The following is a 16247-nucleotide window of genomic DNA, read 5'->3' on the forward strand; positions in this document are numbered from 1 at the left end:
CACACAGTGCAGCGGGGTTTGGACAGATATTTTGAACGTTCATGAGTTATTAGTACTGGTTTTTAATCAGTCTTTCAGTCCAGTCGAGTTAATAAGCTAAATATCAAATGTAAAATGCTTAGGTCAGGCAGAGGTAGGCATGTATCTGGTACACGTAACACCACCAAGGAGAAAGATGAAAAGAAATAAAGGTCCTCTGTGTTTGTACTCATGATAAGTCATGCACCTGAAATGTTGTGACCTCTGCCTTTTTAACCCCTCCCATGCTGGTGACGGAACCGCTCCGTCAACAGCCACGGACGCGCTGTCCTGGGGCTCCTGGCATAACCTATTCACCAGTTAGTAGAATTAATCAAAGAATTAATCGAGAGGTGCATTTTAAACTAAGCTGTTAGCCAGGTGCAAATAAGAGGGGTGAGTCACTTAGCTTACTCTCTATAGAAGATATCTCCAGTAATAACACCATGGCAAACATGCATTAGCCGCTAGGTGAAATAGTGAAAGACGACAGGATCAAGATAAGTGGATCTCATATATAATCATCAGAAATATGTTTTTGAAGGGTATCCGTTTTATCTTTTTGACTATTTTTTAATTACATTGCATCAAGAGCCCAAAACTTGTATTATACTCGATGGAGATAAGATACTGGCTGTCACGGTTTCACCCAAAGCATGTTTGTTCACAGAGGGTGAGATATTTATTTTTGCAAAATCTTAAAACAACGCTGTCATATACAAGTTGATGGGTGACCCGTAGGATTATGAATAGCTTGTACATGTATGAATTGCTGATAGTTAAAAACTACGTGGACGTGTTTAATGCAGTTTCACATGTGAAACAGGAAAACGGTTGTGGTTTAAGGCATTGGGGCACCAGTAACCGCGTGTCAAGTTGCAGCCCCAGCCTCAACAATCCCTATCGGTGCAAACCTCTTCCACTCTGCAGTCTTACCCCATGCACTGCTAGCTCATAAGTAGAGGCACAGATGCTTGGGAAGTATTACAATACTAGTGTCGCTGGCGGTATGCCGCCGAAGACCTGAAGCAACCACTAGCACTGAGTGCATCCATGAGACAGTCATGAGTGAGTATGGTGACATGGGCTACGCAAATGCTAACAACTAATAGGTTCCTTAAACTTGGCCACAGTAGCATACAGTTACGTGCCTGAATAAGGGAAAATGAAGGGCCGATATTATTCCTATCGAGAGGGCCAAGGGACCTTACAGACAGATTACCTCCTTGAATTCTGTCAGATGTCAGTTGGAGGAGCCACTTGGCAGGCAGTTGCTACTGGACCTCAAATGTAGTGGTTGGGGTACTTTGCCTCTTGTGTCCTGGGCACTGGCGCCAGGCGGAGATAGTTTTCTTTTTAAAACCAGGTCGTCCTCCAGGAGACCCATCCTCATATCGCCGGATTTCCCTGATCAATTTTGAACCCAAACTCTTGGGAAAGGTATTGGCAGATCGCCTACGAGCCTGCATCCAGGAGCTGGTCCATTTAGAGCAATCCGGTTTTATGCCACATCGCGCTACCTGCCATAATATTCGCCAGGTCCATAATGCTATGGCGCTGGCCCCTGTCTGTGGCTATACTCCTTGCCGACATAGACCAGGCTTTTGATTCCCTGAGCTGAGAGTATTTATTCCAGCTGCTGGATGCCTGTAATTTTGGCCCGAGGTTTCAGGCATATGTGCGCTTGTTGTATACTAGGCCCATGGCTTCGGTCCGTGTTGCCGGCCAGTGTTCCTCCCCTTTCCCCAATGGCCGAGGCACATGTCAGGGGTGCCCCTTGTCTCCTCTTGTATTTGCTTTGGCAGAGGAGCCCTTGGTGATCCGGTGCTCAGGGGTTTTGCCTGGCCTAATTCACAACCGGATCATATAGCATTATATGCTGACAATGTTTTATTTTTTATGACTCACCCATGGATATTGGGTCCACGTATTTTACAGATTCTTGGTGTCTTTGGCCAGACCATCAGCCTTCATACCAACCCTTCTAAATCTGTATTATTACCAGTATGCAGGCAGCAGGCTAGGGGCACTTGGGAATCTCAGCTTAGACATGCTACGGACAGCTTCCAATATCTGGGGGCATATATTTCTCCCTGCCACAAGACGCCCTGGTCAAGAAATATTACTCACCTTCTGGTCCGGCTCCGTGAAGAGACCTCCATATGGTCTTCTCCACCTCTCTCGCTGTATGGGTGGTCAGATATCTTTAAGATGGTTTCTCTCCCCAGGGTGCTCTATCAACTCCAAAATGTTCTGTATTATATTCCACGGTCCTGGTTCGCATAAATAAATACTATACCCAATACCTTCCTTTAGGGAGGGGGTGCGATAAGAGTGGCTCTGCAGACATGTATCCAATCCACTTATTGTGGCGGTATCGCTGCCGCTGACGTATACTCATTATGCAGCCTCTAATTCTCTTGGTCATAAATGACTGGTAGTACAACTTGCCTATGGACCCGTTGGATGCCCTAGAACATGCAGCGTTGGCAGGGACTCCTCTCTTACGGTTGCTTTACGGTTCACAGAATCTTGATTCTCCCACTCACGCCAGTCAAACGAGGATTCGATTGTGGAGGTACGTGGTACGGAGGATGGGCTGGCGGGGGCACCTGACTCAGGCTACGCCATTGTGGAAGGGCAATTGTCTGCGCCAGGTGTCAGATTTGGGGGGTTCCACCAGTGGGCACTCATCAGCATCTTCACTTTAGGTGACGTCATGTGAGGCATAATGCTTAAATCTTTCCACCAATTACAGGAAGAGTTTCAACTGAATAAAAATCAATTCTATAAATATCTCCAATTTTGATACGCGCTCACCCCTGCGATAAGACATTTGGACTTTCACCCACTAGGAGGTCAGCTACTCATGGGGGATTTGGGCACGCACAACATACGACAGGTTTACCGAACACTGACCACGCATGCCAGCACGACCCTTCACAAGATTTGTAGGGCATGGCAGGATGATATCCTGGAACTGACCGACGACGATTGGGCAGAGGCCATAGCGAGCCCTAGGGGCGCTGTGGTGTCCTGTAGATACCGGCCTATTCAGTTTAAATTTGTTCATAGGGTGTACTACAAGTGCCTTCGTCTTTGGAAGATGGGAGATACTACCTCCCCACTGTGCTTACGCTGTGACAGGGAAGAGGGGTCATATTTCCATATGGTGGGGGGTGCCCTGCCATACGGCGCTTTTGGTGAGGGTGCAGTCTTGTCTTAAGGAAGTACTGTTGTGGAACCTACCGCTGCACGCAGATTGTTTCTTCTACATAGTACGGAAGATATAGGGGGGGGGGGGACAAGCACCATTTGCTCTTCCTGGCACTCACGATTGCCAAGGGTGATATAGCTCAGCTTTGGAAAGGGACTTCCATGCAGACGATAGGAAAGTGGCGAGGAGAACTTGATACTTGCATGGGGGCAGAAATGGCAGTTTGACAGGGACAGGGTTGCCCACAAAAACAAAGGAAAATTTGGTCTAGAAGGGCTACCTACCGGGGTATAGACCTTCCCCCATTTCCTTCGCAATCTCCATAAGAACCTACATATACTGGGTGCTAAAGGCCATCTCCTTGGATATTTTGTTCGGCTTTTTTATTTAATGTATACAGGTAGTCAATGATGCATGCCTATATAGGGGACGGGGACAAGCCGGTGAAGTTTTGGTTGTGTCAAAAATTATGTACCTTGTAGATGTCGCATTTTGTGTAATATGCTATTTTCTTGTGCACAACAGATATATGTTAGATACTTACTGATGAGGTACACAGAAAATGCAATAAAATATGTTAAAAAAAAGAAAATGTCAATTTGCCAGGTAAATAATCCAAGATGAAATACCTTGAAGCAACCATTATCAGGTATCTTGGTTACAATTCTATCTGGTGGGAGTAATCTTCCAAATAATAACTGGTTTGATATGAAATGAAATTCCATGAAAACGCAACTACATTAAAACTGTGGTATTATCTAGTGTTTCATTCAGCTGCAGACTTGATTGATTATATGATTAGGAATAATGAATATAAAAAATCAAGACAAAATGGAGGAAAGAGTTGGAGATGGATGTAGCTACTGAAAAAAATACAACGCAAAGTTGTGGAAGGTATTGGGCTTAGGTACTTCATCCACTCAGGTCAACCTTGTAAGCTAGTTAACCCAGTCAAGGAACATGCAAGTCACACCTTATTTCCAAACTCAGTTCTAGTTTCAGAAATATCACAGACCTCTAGAAATAGCTATGCGGTGAACTCTGATTTGCAGTCCAGCACTATAAGTCAGAGGTCGCTGTAAAGGTGGGTGGAATTATACCAATCCTTTTCATTTATACAGCAGGAAGAGTATTTTACCTTGATACCTGAACAGTGTCACACAGAGCACCCACATTTAAAAGGAAGTAGAAAGTACACTTCCTCATTTTGTTAAATATTGATTTTGTTTTAGCCAATAAAATATTTGCAGATTTACTAGTATAACATCTTGAAGCATGGGTGCACGAAGAATGGCCTATTCCAGTGGAAAACAAGCTTATTCCTGTGGCTTAAGCAGGTATCCACCAAGGGTATATACAAGACTAATGTGTTTGCTTTTGGTGACTGGTGCAGAAGTCAATAGCAGGAAACAATGGATCACTTTTCTGTCGGTTTTGTGACCTTTCATGCTTTTAAGGTCGAGTCTGGGCAGCGCATGCACTGCTCTGCGAGGCATGCTGTATTGAGGTAGGGACTTGAAGCTCCACCCACTCTCTGCCCAAATTTTTCATTGGCTTCCGTCATTGTCCACTGTAAACTGTGGCTGTTCATTGGTCAAAAGGTCCCTCCTTAGTACCGCCTTGTCTCATTTTATAACCTCTTATAGCGACACCCCCGTTACGTGTTGTTGCTCAGTAGCCTTTAATTACAGCCTCTGAACACTATTTTTTTCAAATAGCTTTGTCCTGCCTGCTCTCTCCTAACAAAATTTTTATAGCACACATTTGTAATGCAATAGGTATTGCATCTGCAAGAGCTTAACCTATTGGCATTTTAAACGACAATGCCTTTTATTAATCTGTTTTAATAACAACACATACATAAAAGGCATTGCCCTTTACAATGCCAATAGCTCAAATTCTCATATATGCGAGACCTATTACATTGCAAATGCTTGTTTCATACTGTTGACTGTATTGTCAAGTGGCAAAAACGTACGTCCTTGAGATATTTGAGTTGGGGTATTCTTGTCCACCACATGCATAGAAACACCTGGACCAAGATTCATCGTGGCCAACAAGGGCACCTTGGTGTGAAGATTCAAAGTTCAAATGATTTGAAGGGGTGGGTGTTTGGAATCCCAACGCTTCTTTTTATGTGTATTAGCTCTTCCCAAACTCCTAACTGCTTCAAGAAGTTTCCAAGCAATGACCCTTACGTCTTTCATTAAGGTGATACTTTATGCAGAGGATGAGGATGATGGCCTGAACTCCAATCATGCTTCAAAGCTAACTACACAAACAGTTGAGCTATTGAGCTATACCTGTTCTGAAATGTAATAGAACAAAGAACCACATCAGCCTTTGGGGAAGCCAAGATCATCTTTGAGCCTGAGATGTCGAAGACATGGGACAGCCTGCCAGTACTAGTACCTGCCTTTAGCTTTTACACTTAATTTGTCCTGGGCACCAAAATGGTACATTATGCAAACTGAGGCATGCTCTATAATTGCAGCATCAATTAGATTGACTTGTTTTTTTGTGGGCCTTTCCGTGGCCCCTCTAATAAAGGTGTATAAAAGCACTATAGCGATCATAGGTTTGTAAGGTTACCCTTCCACAATACTCAACTAAAACATTCATTATTTTCACCTAGAAGGGACGTGCTAGAAGAAAGCTTCCGCCCTCCGCGTGAGCTCAATAATGGAAGCATTGAATTTAGAATTGGGCTCATGTCCATCAAATATACTGGTGTTTCATTTCTCCCTAATATTCTTCTGTAAATTAACTGAAACCCCAACGCATTTCTTTAATTGAACTTAAGATACCTAAACCGGCATGAGCCTGCTCAGTTGGTCATGCTTTTTTTAAGATGAATAATTGGGGCTGTTGCTAGCGATTTGTGGTCTACTAACCTGCTTTTTTTAAATAATGCTAAATTAAAACAACTGGTTTGCTTGTCAGCAAAAAGAGCTATATAGATGGTAAGAACGTTTTTAATGCTACAGTTCATCTACCTAAGAACCGAGCAATTTAGTTTTCATTGTCACAGGCTTTGTCTAGAAGACTGCTGATAAAAGTGAATCTGGAATACAGATAACCAAAGCAAACGAAAAAAAGGAAACGAGAGGAAATAGTCTCGGTAGCAGCGGAATATTTACAAAAGGACATACTGAAGTTGGTATGTCCCTTTCTGACTGAGCATTTGTAATTATTTTAGCTGATATTTCTAGGATCTTGATGTGTTTGTTTTCGACAGACAGCATCTGAACTTTATATAAGACTATCCTGTTGGCTGTTGAGATTGATACATTTGTAAAGAAAATTGTATTTTTACGAGTCATTGGAGTATACTATTGTATGAGATGTTAATATGTTTTTTATCGTTTATGTTTACATTTATATGAAAAAAATGGCTAATCAACTCTTTCGTAAACATAGAAAATTACTTAATTACTGAAGAAGCCCTGTTAAGTTCCAAAATATCTCAACAACTTTAATCTGCCTTACGACCTACTGTGGCCTGTGATGGCTGTGAAAATGACTGAGCATCAGTCGGGTACATTAAATCTGGTTAAGCAATGGTCTGCAATAGTGGTATGGTCCAAGCCAACTGAGTTCTTCCCTTTTTTCTGATCATGTTAGACATGCTGGTTGCTCTTAACATTGTGGATCGTGCTGTTTTGCTGAACGATCTGCTGTCAACAGCTAGGTCTCAGACATTCCTTTGAAATGGTTTAGATATTGCTATGGCAGACAGCGAGGAGGCATGTGGTTAGAAGATGCACGAGACTAAGCCTGCTACCCACTCGCAGGACCAGCTCTAGGGTGGCGCAAACTGTGCCACCGCACTGGGTGCTGTATTCGGAATCGGGGGCGCAGAGTTTGCAAGTTGATTTTGGTTTTAAAAGCACCTGCTGCTGCTTTCCTTGCCTCCAGCGTCTTGCAGCAACAATACAAATGTCAAGATAACTCCCGAGATTAGCTTTCTTCCTGAAGAGAGATCATTGTTGTGTCTAGTTGAGATCATATACAAAGGATTAATATGCCTGCTGCAAATATCGTGTACCACGCACATAATGTAAACAGGTCAATTGGTTACCGCTTTTCGGAGACATCCTTTTGTTACTTGCAGTTTAGAAGTTAAAATCCTAATATAGAACAGTGAATTATTAACTTCCATAAAACAACTGCATGCAAACTGCAAAGAATAGATTAGAGCTTAGATGAATGTTGCAAAAAAGGATTTATTTGGGTAGAAATCGATTCTTATTAAAGAGCACCCCCAACTATGGTGTTCCATATTTATTTCTGTGCCTCTGGTTCTCCAGATTAGCACTCTTGAAATATACTGCCTAACACTTTGTATTCCTCTGGCTTATTTCCTGCACACTGTTTTACACACGTATGATTGATTGTCTCTGTGTAATGTGTGTGTGATGCAAAGTGCTCTGACAACCCAAACCAGTATGAGTGGCGCTACATAACTAATTAAATGAAACTGAAAGCGAGTGCTTATGGAGACTTGAGGGCCATTATTAAAAGGTGGTGCTGAGGGAATCTGTGGTGGAGGTGGTCACTATCTGCACAACTGATGGGGGGGCGCTAACAAACATTTTCACACCGGGCACCAACAGCGCTAATTCCACTAGAATTCTAGACCTCAAGCAGTGCTAACAGGGTATCTCCCTGAGGGATGTACGGCTTTACGACGCGTACTTTTACAACGCGTGCCGTTACAACGCGGTTTTTTTCAGCGCAAGTCGTTACCACGACTTGCATTGGAGGGGGTGTGGACTTAGGAATTTTTTAATTTACTATTCCAACACCAGTCTACGTACAGTAGGGAAGGTGTTGGATAGTAAATAAAAAATTCCTTGTCCTGCAGCGCCCTCCAGCGCAAGTCGTGGTAACGACTTGCATTGAAAAGACCGCGTTGTAACGGCACGGAGGTGTAACAGCCGCGTCGTAAAGGCTGTACACCCTCCCTGAGTAACAACAGTCTGGTCGGCACTCAAGCTTCAGCCATCTTGTTAGGTGAATAGCCATTCTCCATATCCTCAAACCAACGTGATGTGCAAAATGAGGTTCTGGATGTACTACTTGAATATTCTATATGGATACTATGTTCACAGCAAGGTCAAAAGAGCAACCATAATTGAACAGAAGTATTTTGTCTCACTACATTGTATAGATCAAAGTTATATGCAATTGCAAAGTAAAATATGCATGTTATTCATCACAATAGGCCATCCAGTATATCACACAACTGAAATCCAGAATTGACTGCTTAAGATTTAACATTTTTAGACTTATGAACTTCTTAAGGAACATCAAGGTTGTTTAATAATTATAGCTTCAAAGCAGTGTACAATGGAAAAGTAATTAGGTGCGGTGGGCATTTCATATATAAATACTGTTGCTGGAACTTGAGTAAATAAAGAACATAGGGAGACATCATCAAAAGAGAAAGAATTTGAAAGTAAGCCAGAAATCAAGAGGTTGTGTTCATTTTGCGCATTTGTGTGTGTGAACATGCACACATTAACACTTGCTAATGTACTTACTTTCACATTTCATCCCCTGATGTATAAGTCCATAAAGTAACGACCCACAATGGTCACAGAATGTTGGGCTCCCATAGGTGTGAATTTTAAATTTGTGCTTGCTTCGAGGGTCCTAGAAATGGAAACAAAAAAACAATTGAGAAAAAGGATATCCTAAAGCAGAACAATAAATCATGTCCAGTGATAAAAACATAGCAACAACTCTGGGCCAGAAAATATTTAGGCAATGTGCACCTAGAGAATACACATTTATTTTAGGGATGTCACACAAAACATACTACAGCTTACTTGGTTGTCACCCTCGAAGCTTCAATTTCATCCTCAGTGGAACTAATTATTACTTATTCTTTCATCACTTTTTAAAATTAACTTCACTGGAATCTGAAAAGCCACGAGCTAAATATTTTGTAAGTCACCTCAAAACTCTGCATTTCTTTTTAGAACAGTGGCTTAATAATGTAATAGCAGCATCACTAAGGGCTTGAAGCAGCAAAGGCTTTTTTCCATTCTGTGTCTATGGGAGCATGTTGGTACATCTGCACCTAGATCACAGAGAACACTCACAGATGTGGGAGCATCTTCCATTCCAACTATAAAATATGATAATTCGAGGTAAGCTAACAATATGTATTTGAACAGTATTTTTGTAATCAATATATGGAAGTACTCAACGACCTACAACATTTTTAAGCAATGATAGAGGTTAAAATGAAATTAAGTATTTTTCAAAGGATTATTACAAAGTGTAACTTGCTGTGGGATCAGTGCATTTTCTCCATTCTCAGGGCTATTTTGAGACTAACGACCAGTGGTATGATGTAGTATGAAAAATTCAAACCCGGAAAAAAGCATACTGCTCTAGTTAAATATCTACCCCAGCCAAGTGAAAAGTAATTCAGTGCAAGCTGCTTCAACATGCACAGTTCCACAGGAAATTTTAAAAGGGTGACTTTGGTTGTGGTCAGTGGCAAACACGAAAATGGGAAAGTACTAGGAACAAATTCAAAAATTACTTTAGATTCATGAGTCAGAATTGTGTATCTAAAAATTCTAACATTGCATATGCCTGACATAGTAGCAATCACAATTTGTGAACTGTTGATGTTTCAGATGGCGAGCTACAATGCAGAGCCTGGACAAACCTTCCCAGTCGTGACATCTAGTTCGCTAGAAATCACGGTTTCCAGTGGAGTGTCAGAGAGGTAGTGAGGGAAATTCCATGCAAATGAGTGAACACCCACATTATTATACATTTAGAGTGAGCCATATATGGTGCAAACTATTCAACCCTTCTATGCTTACACCTAAATTGTAAATACTGCAGAAATTTTGCAAAGTATCCCAATTTCACATACAAGGATATTAAACAAATGTTTTAACTCTGATATTTTCAGAACGTTGTGGTATGCAGTTGAGTGATTCTGCAAATGTATGGCTAATATAACAGGTGTGCATCAGGAATGCATCTTAATATAAGTCATAATGGATCAAGCTAAAAAACAACTTTGAGAGGTACCTAGAAATAGGTGAACAGACAATATTGTCTAATGTCCAGCATATGCTGCTCGTCTTTCATCGAATTGCGAAGTTGAGGACTATTTTGGGGAATATTTCTGGGTTGGGTCACCTATAAATGTTGCTAAACACCCACAACATCATAAGTTTGTGGGAAGTCAGAGAATTTCATGTCGTTTCCTGTGCTTGAAACCTCACAGATTCTCTACTATCAATTGCAAGAGTCAGTATATTTTAAGGGAGAAAATGCATCTGAATTTGGTGGGGTGTAGGGAAAGAGGCTTCTCTGTGAGAAAACATTTGCAACGTGTAAAATAGCATAAAGTTAAATATACAAATCCACCCTTGCATTCAGTTTAGGCATTCTGAATTCAACACATTTCTGCCACACTGTCAGTGCTTTCCTGAAAGACCTTTTTCCTTCCTCTCCACAGCCTACTACTACTTCTTCAATTGTCCTCTCCTGGCTTACATTTTCACTTCTATGCTGATAAGTTCCAGATTCTCATATTCAATACATTCTACCTTTACCTTATGATCTCCATTTGAATTTTTGTTGATGTCTACCAGTTTTGAATGCAATTTAACTGTTTCAAAATTCAGAAATTTATGATTCTTTTTTTGTCTGATAGTTTACTCACTTTTCTCTAACACGCCCATCCATGAATAGGTCTCCATTCCTTGTTTTTTAGATGCAGTCTAGGTATGAGGGCTGACTCTTGATTTCCTTTCTCCTACAATATCCCATATGTTACATTCTGATCTCGTCAATATGAGTAGCAACTTGCATTTTTGCTATGTCAATGCTCCCTAGTTAGGCTGACCTCACAGAGATAAGCTAAAGCCTTCTTAAACAATCATTGTTCTAAACTTGGGTAGTCTGAGCTGAGCTCGAGGCTTAGTTTGGGGAAAATGCTGGAAAGTGAAAAGGATATAGCAAAGCAAAATGCAATTGTGAAGAAAATCAACAAAGTGAAACTGGGTCAAAAATTAGCAACATTCCAAAGAAAGCCAATTACAAAGACTGCTAAAACACCTCATATGTTCCATGTCAATTGCGGTACGGTTTTATTCTGCATTTATTGCAGTTCAACTCATGACAACTTATTTGTGAGAACCATTTAAGTCATTCCGTTTAACATGTTTACTCTGCATTTGCTGGTTCCGAAGTTCAATGGATAAGCAAATTGCCCCTTGAACAATCTAACAGCTTTTTCAATGCACTTCATCTTCAACAGACTCTAAAAGGTTCACTACTTGCTTTTACTTTTCATTCTGTAAAAAAGTTTTCAGAGTCTGTGCAGTTGAGCTGATTCATTGTAAACATGACATAGTGAGGAAAATGAAGATATACTAATATAATTAGTCCAAAAATATATCTTCGATTTCTCACTCGCTATCCTCTTCAGCCTTGGTAATCAAAGTTTCTAATGGTTTGTTAATTCCCTTACAAAGCAATAGTTAACTTTTATTTACAGATGTGACAATGGGCTTTTGACCCTTTAAATTGGGCTACTGGACCATTTTAAACCCTCATTAATATGCCGGGATCTCTTTTTCCAATTGATGTTTTCAAATTGTAAAATACGATCCTTGTCTTAGAAACAGCAATATAACATTGAAAGGAGTAGCTGAAAGGCAGCTGGTTCGTATGGGTGCTACCTTCTTTGGTGTTGACTTACTTTAGAGTGTGTAATCCAACAAACTTGTTGTTTTATATGATGTTTATGATAAATTGTAAAGCTTTAATTTTACTACAGTGATGTATATCTGTCGCAATCTTTGGAACAAAAGTCTCGGTCGATCATTCAATGCCTGGTGGCAGATATTACATATTCAACTATCATCCACTTAGGACCGTATTCCACGACTGTATTGAAGTCTAAAAAGTGGAGGAGATAAAAAAGCAATTCCTTGTGATATTCAGAGATTTAAAGATTTGGGTATTTAACAATTGGAGACAGAAGCCAGAAGACCCACAATTAAAAATGTTGCAATTCAGTTTATTTTATCGATAATGAAGTCACCCGTCTTGCAGATATACAGTCACTTATCACAGAATAGCGGATATCCTAGACTTATTAAGCAAGAAACACAAAACTACATTAACAACCAGAGAATAAAATAACCAAACCGGGATTGTGGGTTGTAATTTGTTTGAGAAAACTTCCAAGAATATTTTATGACTGAATTTTTACTTCAAAGTACGTTGTCGCTAGTCTGTAAAACAGTGGTAAATATAAAAACATTTCCACACATGAAAACATTTCAGGTTCCCACTCTACACACAGCATAACCAGTGTTTAGTTTACAATATATCTGGACCGCAAAAGGAAAAAGGTAGGTAATGGAACGCCTACTGTGCAAATATCTTTAATCCTTGTTGAACTTAACTCAAACACTTCAGAAAGCATCTGTTGTGTGTTCTTCAATGTTGTCATGGGAAGATGTTCTTGGGGTATTATCTGAAGAACAGATCCACCACACTTGGTTTACAAAGCAGTGCAGACCTTGGGGCTTTACGTGGCAGGTTGTGTAAGGATCAGCTATATGGGAACCAAAGTCTTCCCATGGACAGCTCACACAATCCTACAGAAGGGTCTTCTATAGGAGTAAGTGTACCTATGCGCAGCCCACACCTCACTTTACACCAGGCATAAAAATGAAACAAATAAATCCAAAGTAACCTCTTTATTCGAATAACTAGGCCCTTTTAAATGGGCTTGCTCGTTATCATAATAGCAACTATTGCACATTTCATTTTTCAGGTGGTGCCTAAATCTGTCGAAAGTGCTGTGCTGCGCCCCGAGGCCAGGTCCATGATGTATACATACCTCCAATAACATTAAAATAAATGATGGTCTTCATTTGTTTTGAGCTCTGCTTCTGTGCCACTGGCCCAGTGTGCTCTGCTGGTGTTTGATACGAAAAAGTAAACTGGGCAGAAGACGTGCAAAGGCTGGGAAAATGCTGAATTACAAGTGACTTTGAAAACCAAGCATGCAGCAGTCATTTTATCACTGCTACATTTCATAAGGCGTTGGAAAATATCAAATAAATATGCAGCCTGAAAAATAACATGGTCTGAGATTTCCATCAAGATATTCACGGAAGGCACTGTAAAAAAAAAACGAACTGCCATATACATTACAGCCCTTGGATTCCTAAAGAAATAAACATGTGAATTCTTAGAAATGAGAAAAACATGTTGGTAAAAATAGGAACTTTTAGTTCTAGTTTGGCCTGGTACAGTTCTATATATTTATAAAATATATGGGTTCGTGCCCCATAAAATGTCTGACATTAAGTCACAAAACATTTCATAAAATGCAAAGAGAACAAATCTATCAATTTCTAATAATTGCTCCCTTTGGTATCACAGGGTTATATCAATCTTAGGAAAAAGCAAAACAAGAGTTGGCTACTAAGTAAACTTTTAGTTCAAGATCCTCATACAACCACTGTAGAGACAGCAGAACAGCACTAACGAGGCACACCACTGACCAGACCAGGCAGCAAGAGGACGTTAGCAAAGCCCGTGCGTGAGTATATGACAAATGGGATTGTTGGAGGCGAGTAATCCACAATCCTGTGCTGTGCTCCGAGAGACTCTGGGGGGAGGCCAAGACAAACCCTACAGGACAACTGTGTAAACCATAGAAAAAAACTTGCTCAGCTAGAGGAACCGGTTCTACTCGCTGTCAACTAACTAAAGTGTGCCTGGCACATACCCACACCTCATTCACAAGACGTGACTGGATGGCATGTGTTCTTGGGCATTGTTCCAAAGGATTATTGGGCGATAGTTGCTGGATTATTTTTAGCAACCCTTTATCTAAGAGCACGTTTTCCATGCCCAACTAAGAACTTGGGATAAAGAGGCTCTTTTCAGCATTGCATTGCTTACAAGTAAAATGTAGTTAGCCCATACCTATAGGCTCTGCGTTATACACGTCTGCCAAGATTTTGTAAGGGCCACGAGGAGGGCCACAGGAATTGTGGCAGGAGAGGGCCAAATTATGCTGCAGGTTTGAGTAAATTATGCGGCAAGAAAAGGCAAATTAAGCAGCATAATGTGCCACATTTTGAAATAGTATTACTCCATTTATTCATTTTAAAACTTGGTAACACTGCCTAAGCATTTGCTGCAACTCATTAGTACCAGTTTTGCAAAAGGCCTTCCAGCACACAGCAACATTGTCGCTGCATTTTTGGTAACGTTTGAGCTAGAAACAAACTAATTTTTGGGGTTATAATCTGCACATTACACAGCAGATGATAGATTATGTGACAAATGCGACAAATCTATAATTTTGCAAAAATCACAGCAGCACAATTGCATAATCCCAGTGGGCCTGGCCACGAGTCATGCCACCTAAAAAGTTCCCCTTTTCTTTTTCTCTGCTATGATAGTTTTAAATCCCCTCTTGCAACTTCCTATAACTCCTGGGGCCCAGCTCTTTAACCCCTTGCATGCTGATGACGGAGCGGTTCCGTCATCAGCTACGGGTGAGCTGTGCTGATGACGGAACCGTTCCGTCATGACTCCGCCCGCGCAAGGCGGAGTCAGCATGGGCGGGGAATTCCCGCCGCACGCAAGGGGTTAAGGCCTCTTGGCGAGAGACATTGGTCAAGCTATCTTTGTCAAACCATGAGTGTAACTTGGGTTTCCATTACCTCCTACTTTGTAAGACACCAGGCAATACATTCATAGATGGTCAGTTGAAGTGCCATGAGTTGGTATGGGTCAAAAACAGAGAGATAAGATGCCAACATTATGGTTGCAAGAAAATAAATTACAGGGAGTAGGGCAACTGGCGCTACATAGTGCTGTGTCTGCCTTCACTGATTATTAGCGGCATCACCTTATCACAACCCTTGGTGTGTAGTGATGGTTGTCTGAAAGTGCTTGTTAGAAGGTATAGCTCTAGCGGATGGTGGGCACTTCCAGGTAACTCCTCGACAACCATGTAAATGATGATGCTCCAGCTGAGTCCTGGAATAGACCCAGTTCTGACAGTTCGGTGACGGTCACGGTTTTCTTGCTCTCCAGATGCCAGCAGCTTGTTCACTCACAGTCTACGATATCGGGCCCCCTCTAAGATCTGTTTGAAGTTGCGGGTGCACATCATTTGCTGACAGTTTATGTGAGCAACTTATTATACGAAGGGGGCTTCATTTATTTTCTTGCATCAATGGTGACTGGAATACACTAAGAAGAAATACATTCTAGTCCTCATCTGAAATGTGCCTGGCAGAGGTGTACTCTTGGTCCCAGTTGAACCTGTCCTACACGCTTCAAGGAACCAAACCAGTCCCTCTCACCTTCATGGATTTGTTTAGTCCGACTGGACTGGTGATGATGGTTCCATCCCGAACTTCTGAGGCCAGTTTCCCTCATGTTGCAAACTGTGTTTGCCTCAATGGCCGAAGAAAGCACCTTCTCCATTCCTTGCTCTTTCCATTCATGATGGGAACCCTTCAATGTATCTATCATTGGGATCTCAAAATGCTGCAGGCCCCTCTCAGTTGTAGCCAGTTGGATGGCCAAGTGAATATATGATACAAATATTCAGACTTAACGTATTGCGCATCTGAAAGCCATTTCAGGTTCTGTTGTTCAAACTGGCTCCTTTCATATATGTCAATTCTATGTTTCAATATGCATTGGTGGAAGGATTAGATTGTGTGTCATTAAATGACACGCCCATCTTGGTTTGCTCTGCAGAACCCTCCTCAGATTAATTTATCCATAAAAGGCATTTGTTTAGTATTTCCTTGTCCGGTAGGCATCGTCAGCAGTCATACTGTTCAGAGGACAATGGGAGGTGTCCCATGCAGGAGGAAGGATGGGTTGTAAAGTGGTAGAAGAAGTTGCGTAGGTCAATAGAGTTCATCAAGATATATTGGACTTAGTCGGTGTGAGGCAGAGAGGGAACAGAGAACCATGG

The 16247-nt window shown here is 41.3% G+C and overlaps 1 protein-coding gene across 1 annotated transcript in view; it reads right to left on the reverse strand.

The window, feature by feature from the left end:
- The window catches only part of PRKCA (protein kinase C alpha), a 1234993-nt gene that overhangs the window by 512757 nt on the left and 705989 nt on the right, over positions 1–16247 (reverse strand). Inside the window, exon 4 of the mRNA XM_086930938.1 lies at positions 8782–8893. Coding sequence (XP_086787064.1) covers positions 8782–8893 — 112 coding nt within the window. The remainder of the gene's footprint in view (positions 1–8781; positions 8894–16247) is intronic.

This window comes from Lissotriton vulgaris, chromosome 7, assembly GCF_964263255.1.
Source record: "Lissotriton vulgaris chromosome 7, aLisVul1.2, whole genome shotgun sequence".
In the NCBI taxonomy this organism is placed as follows: domain Eukaryota; kingdom Metazoa; phylum Chordata; class Amphibia; order Caudata; family Salamandridae; genus Lissotriton; species Lissotriton vulgaris.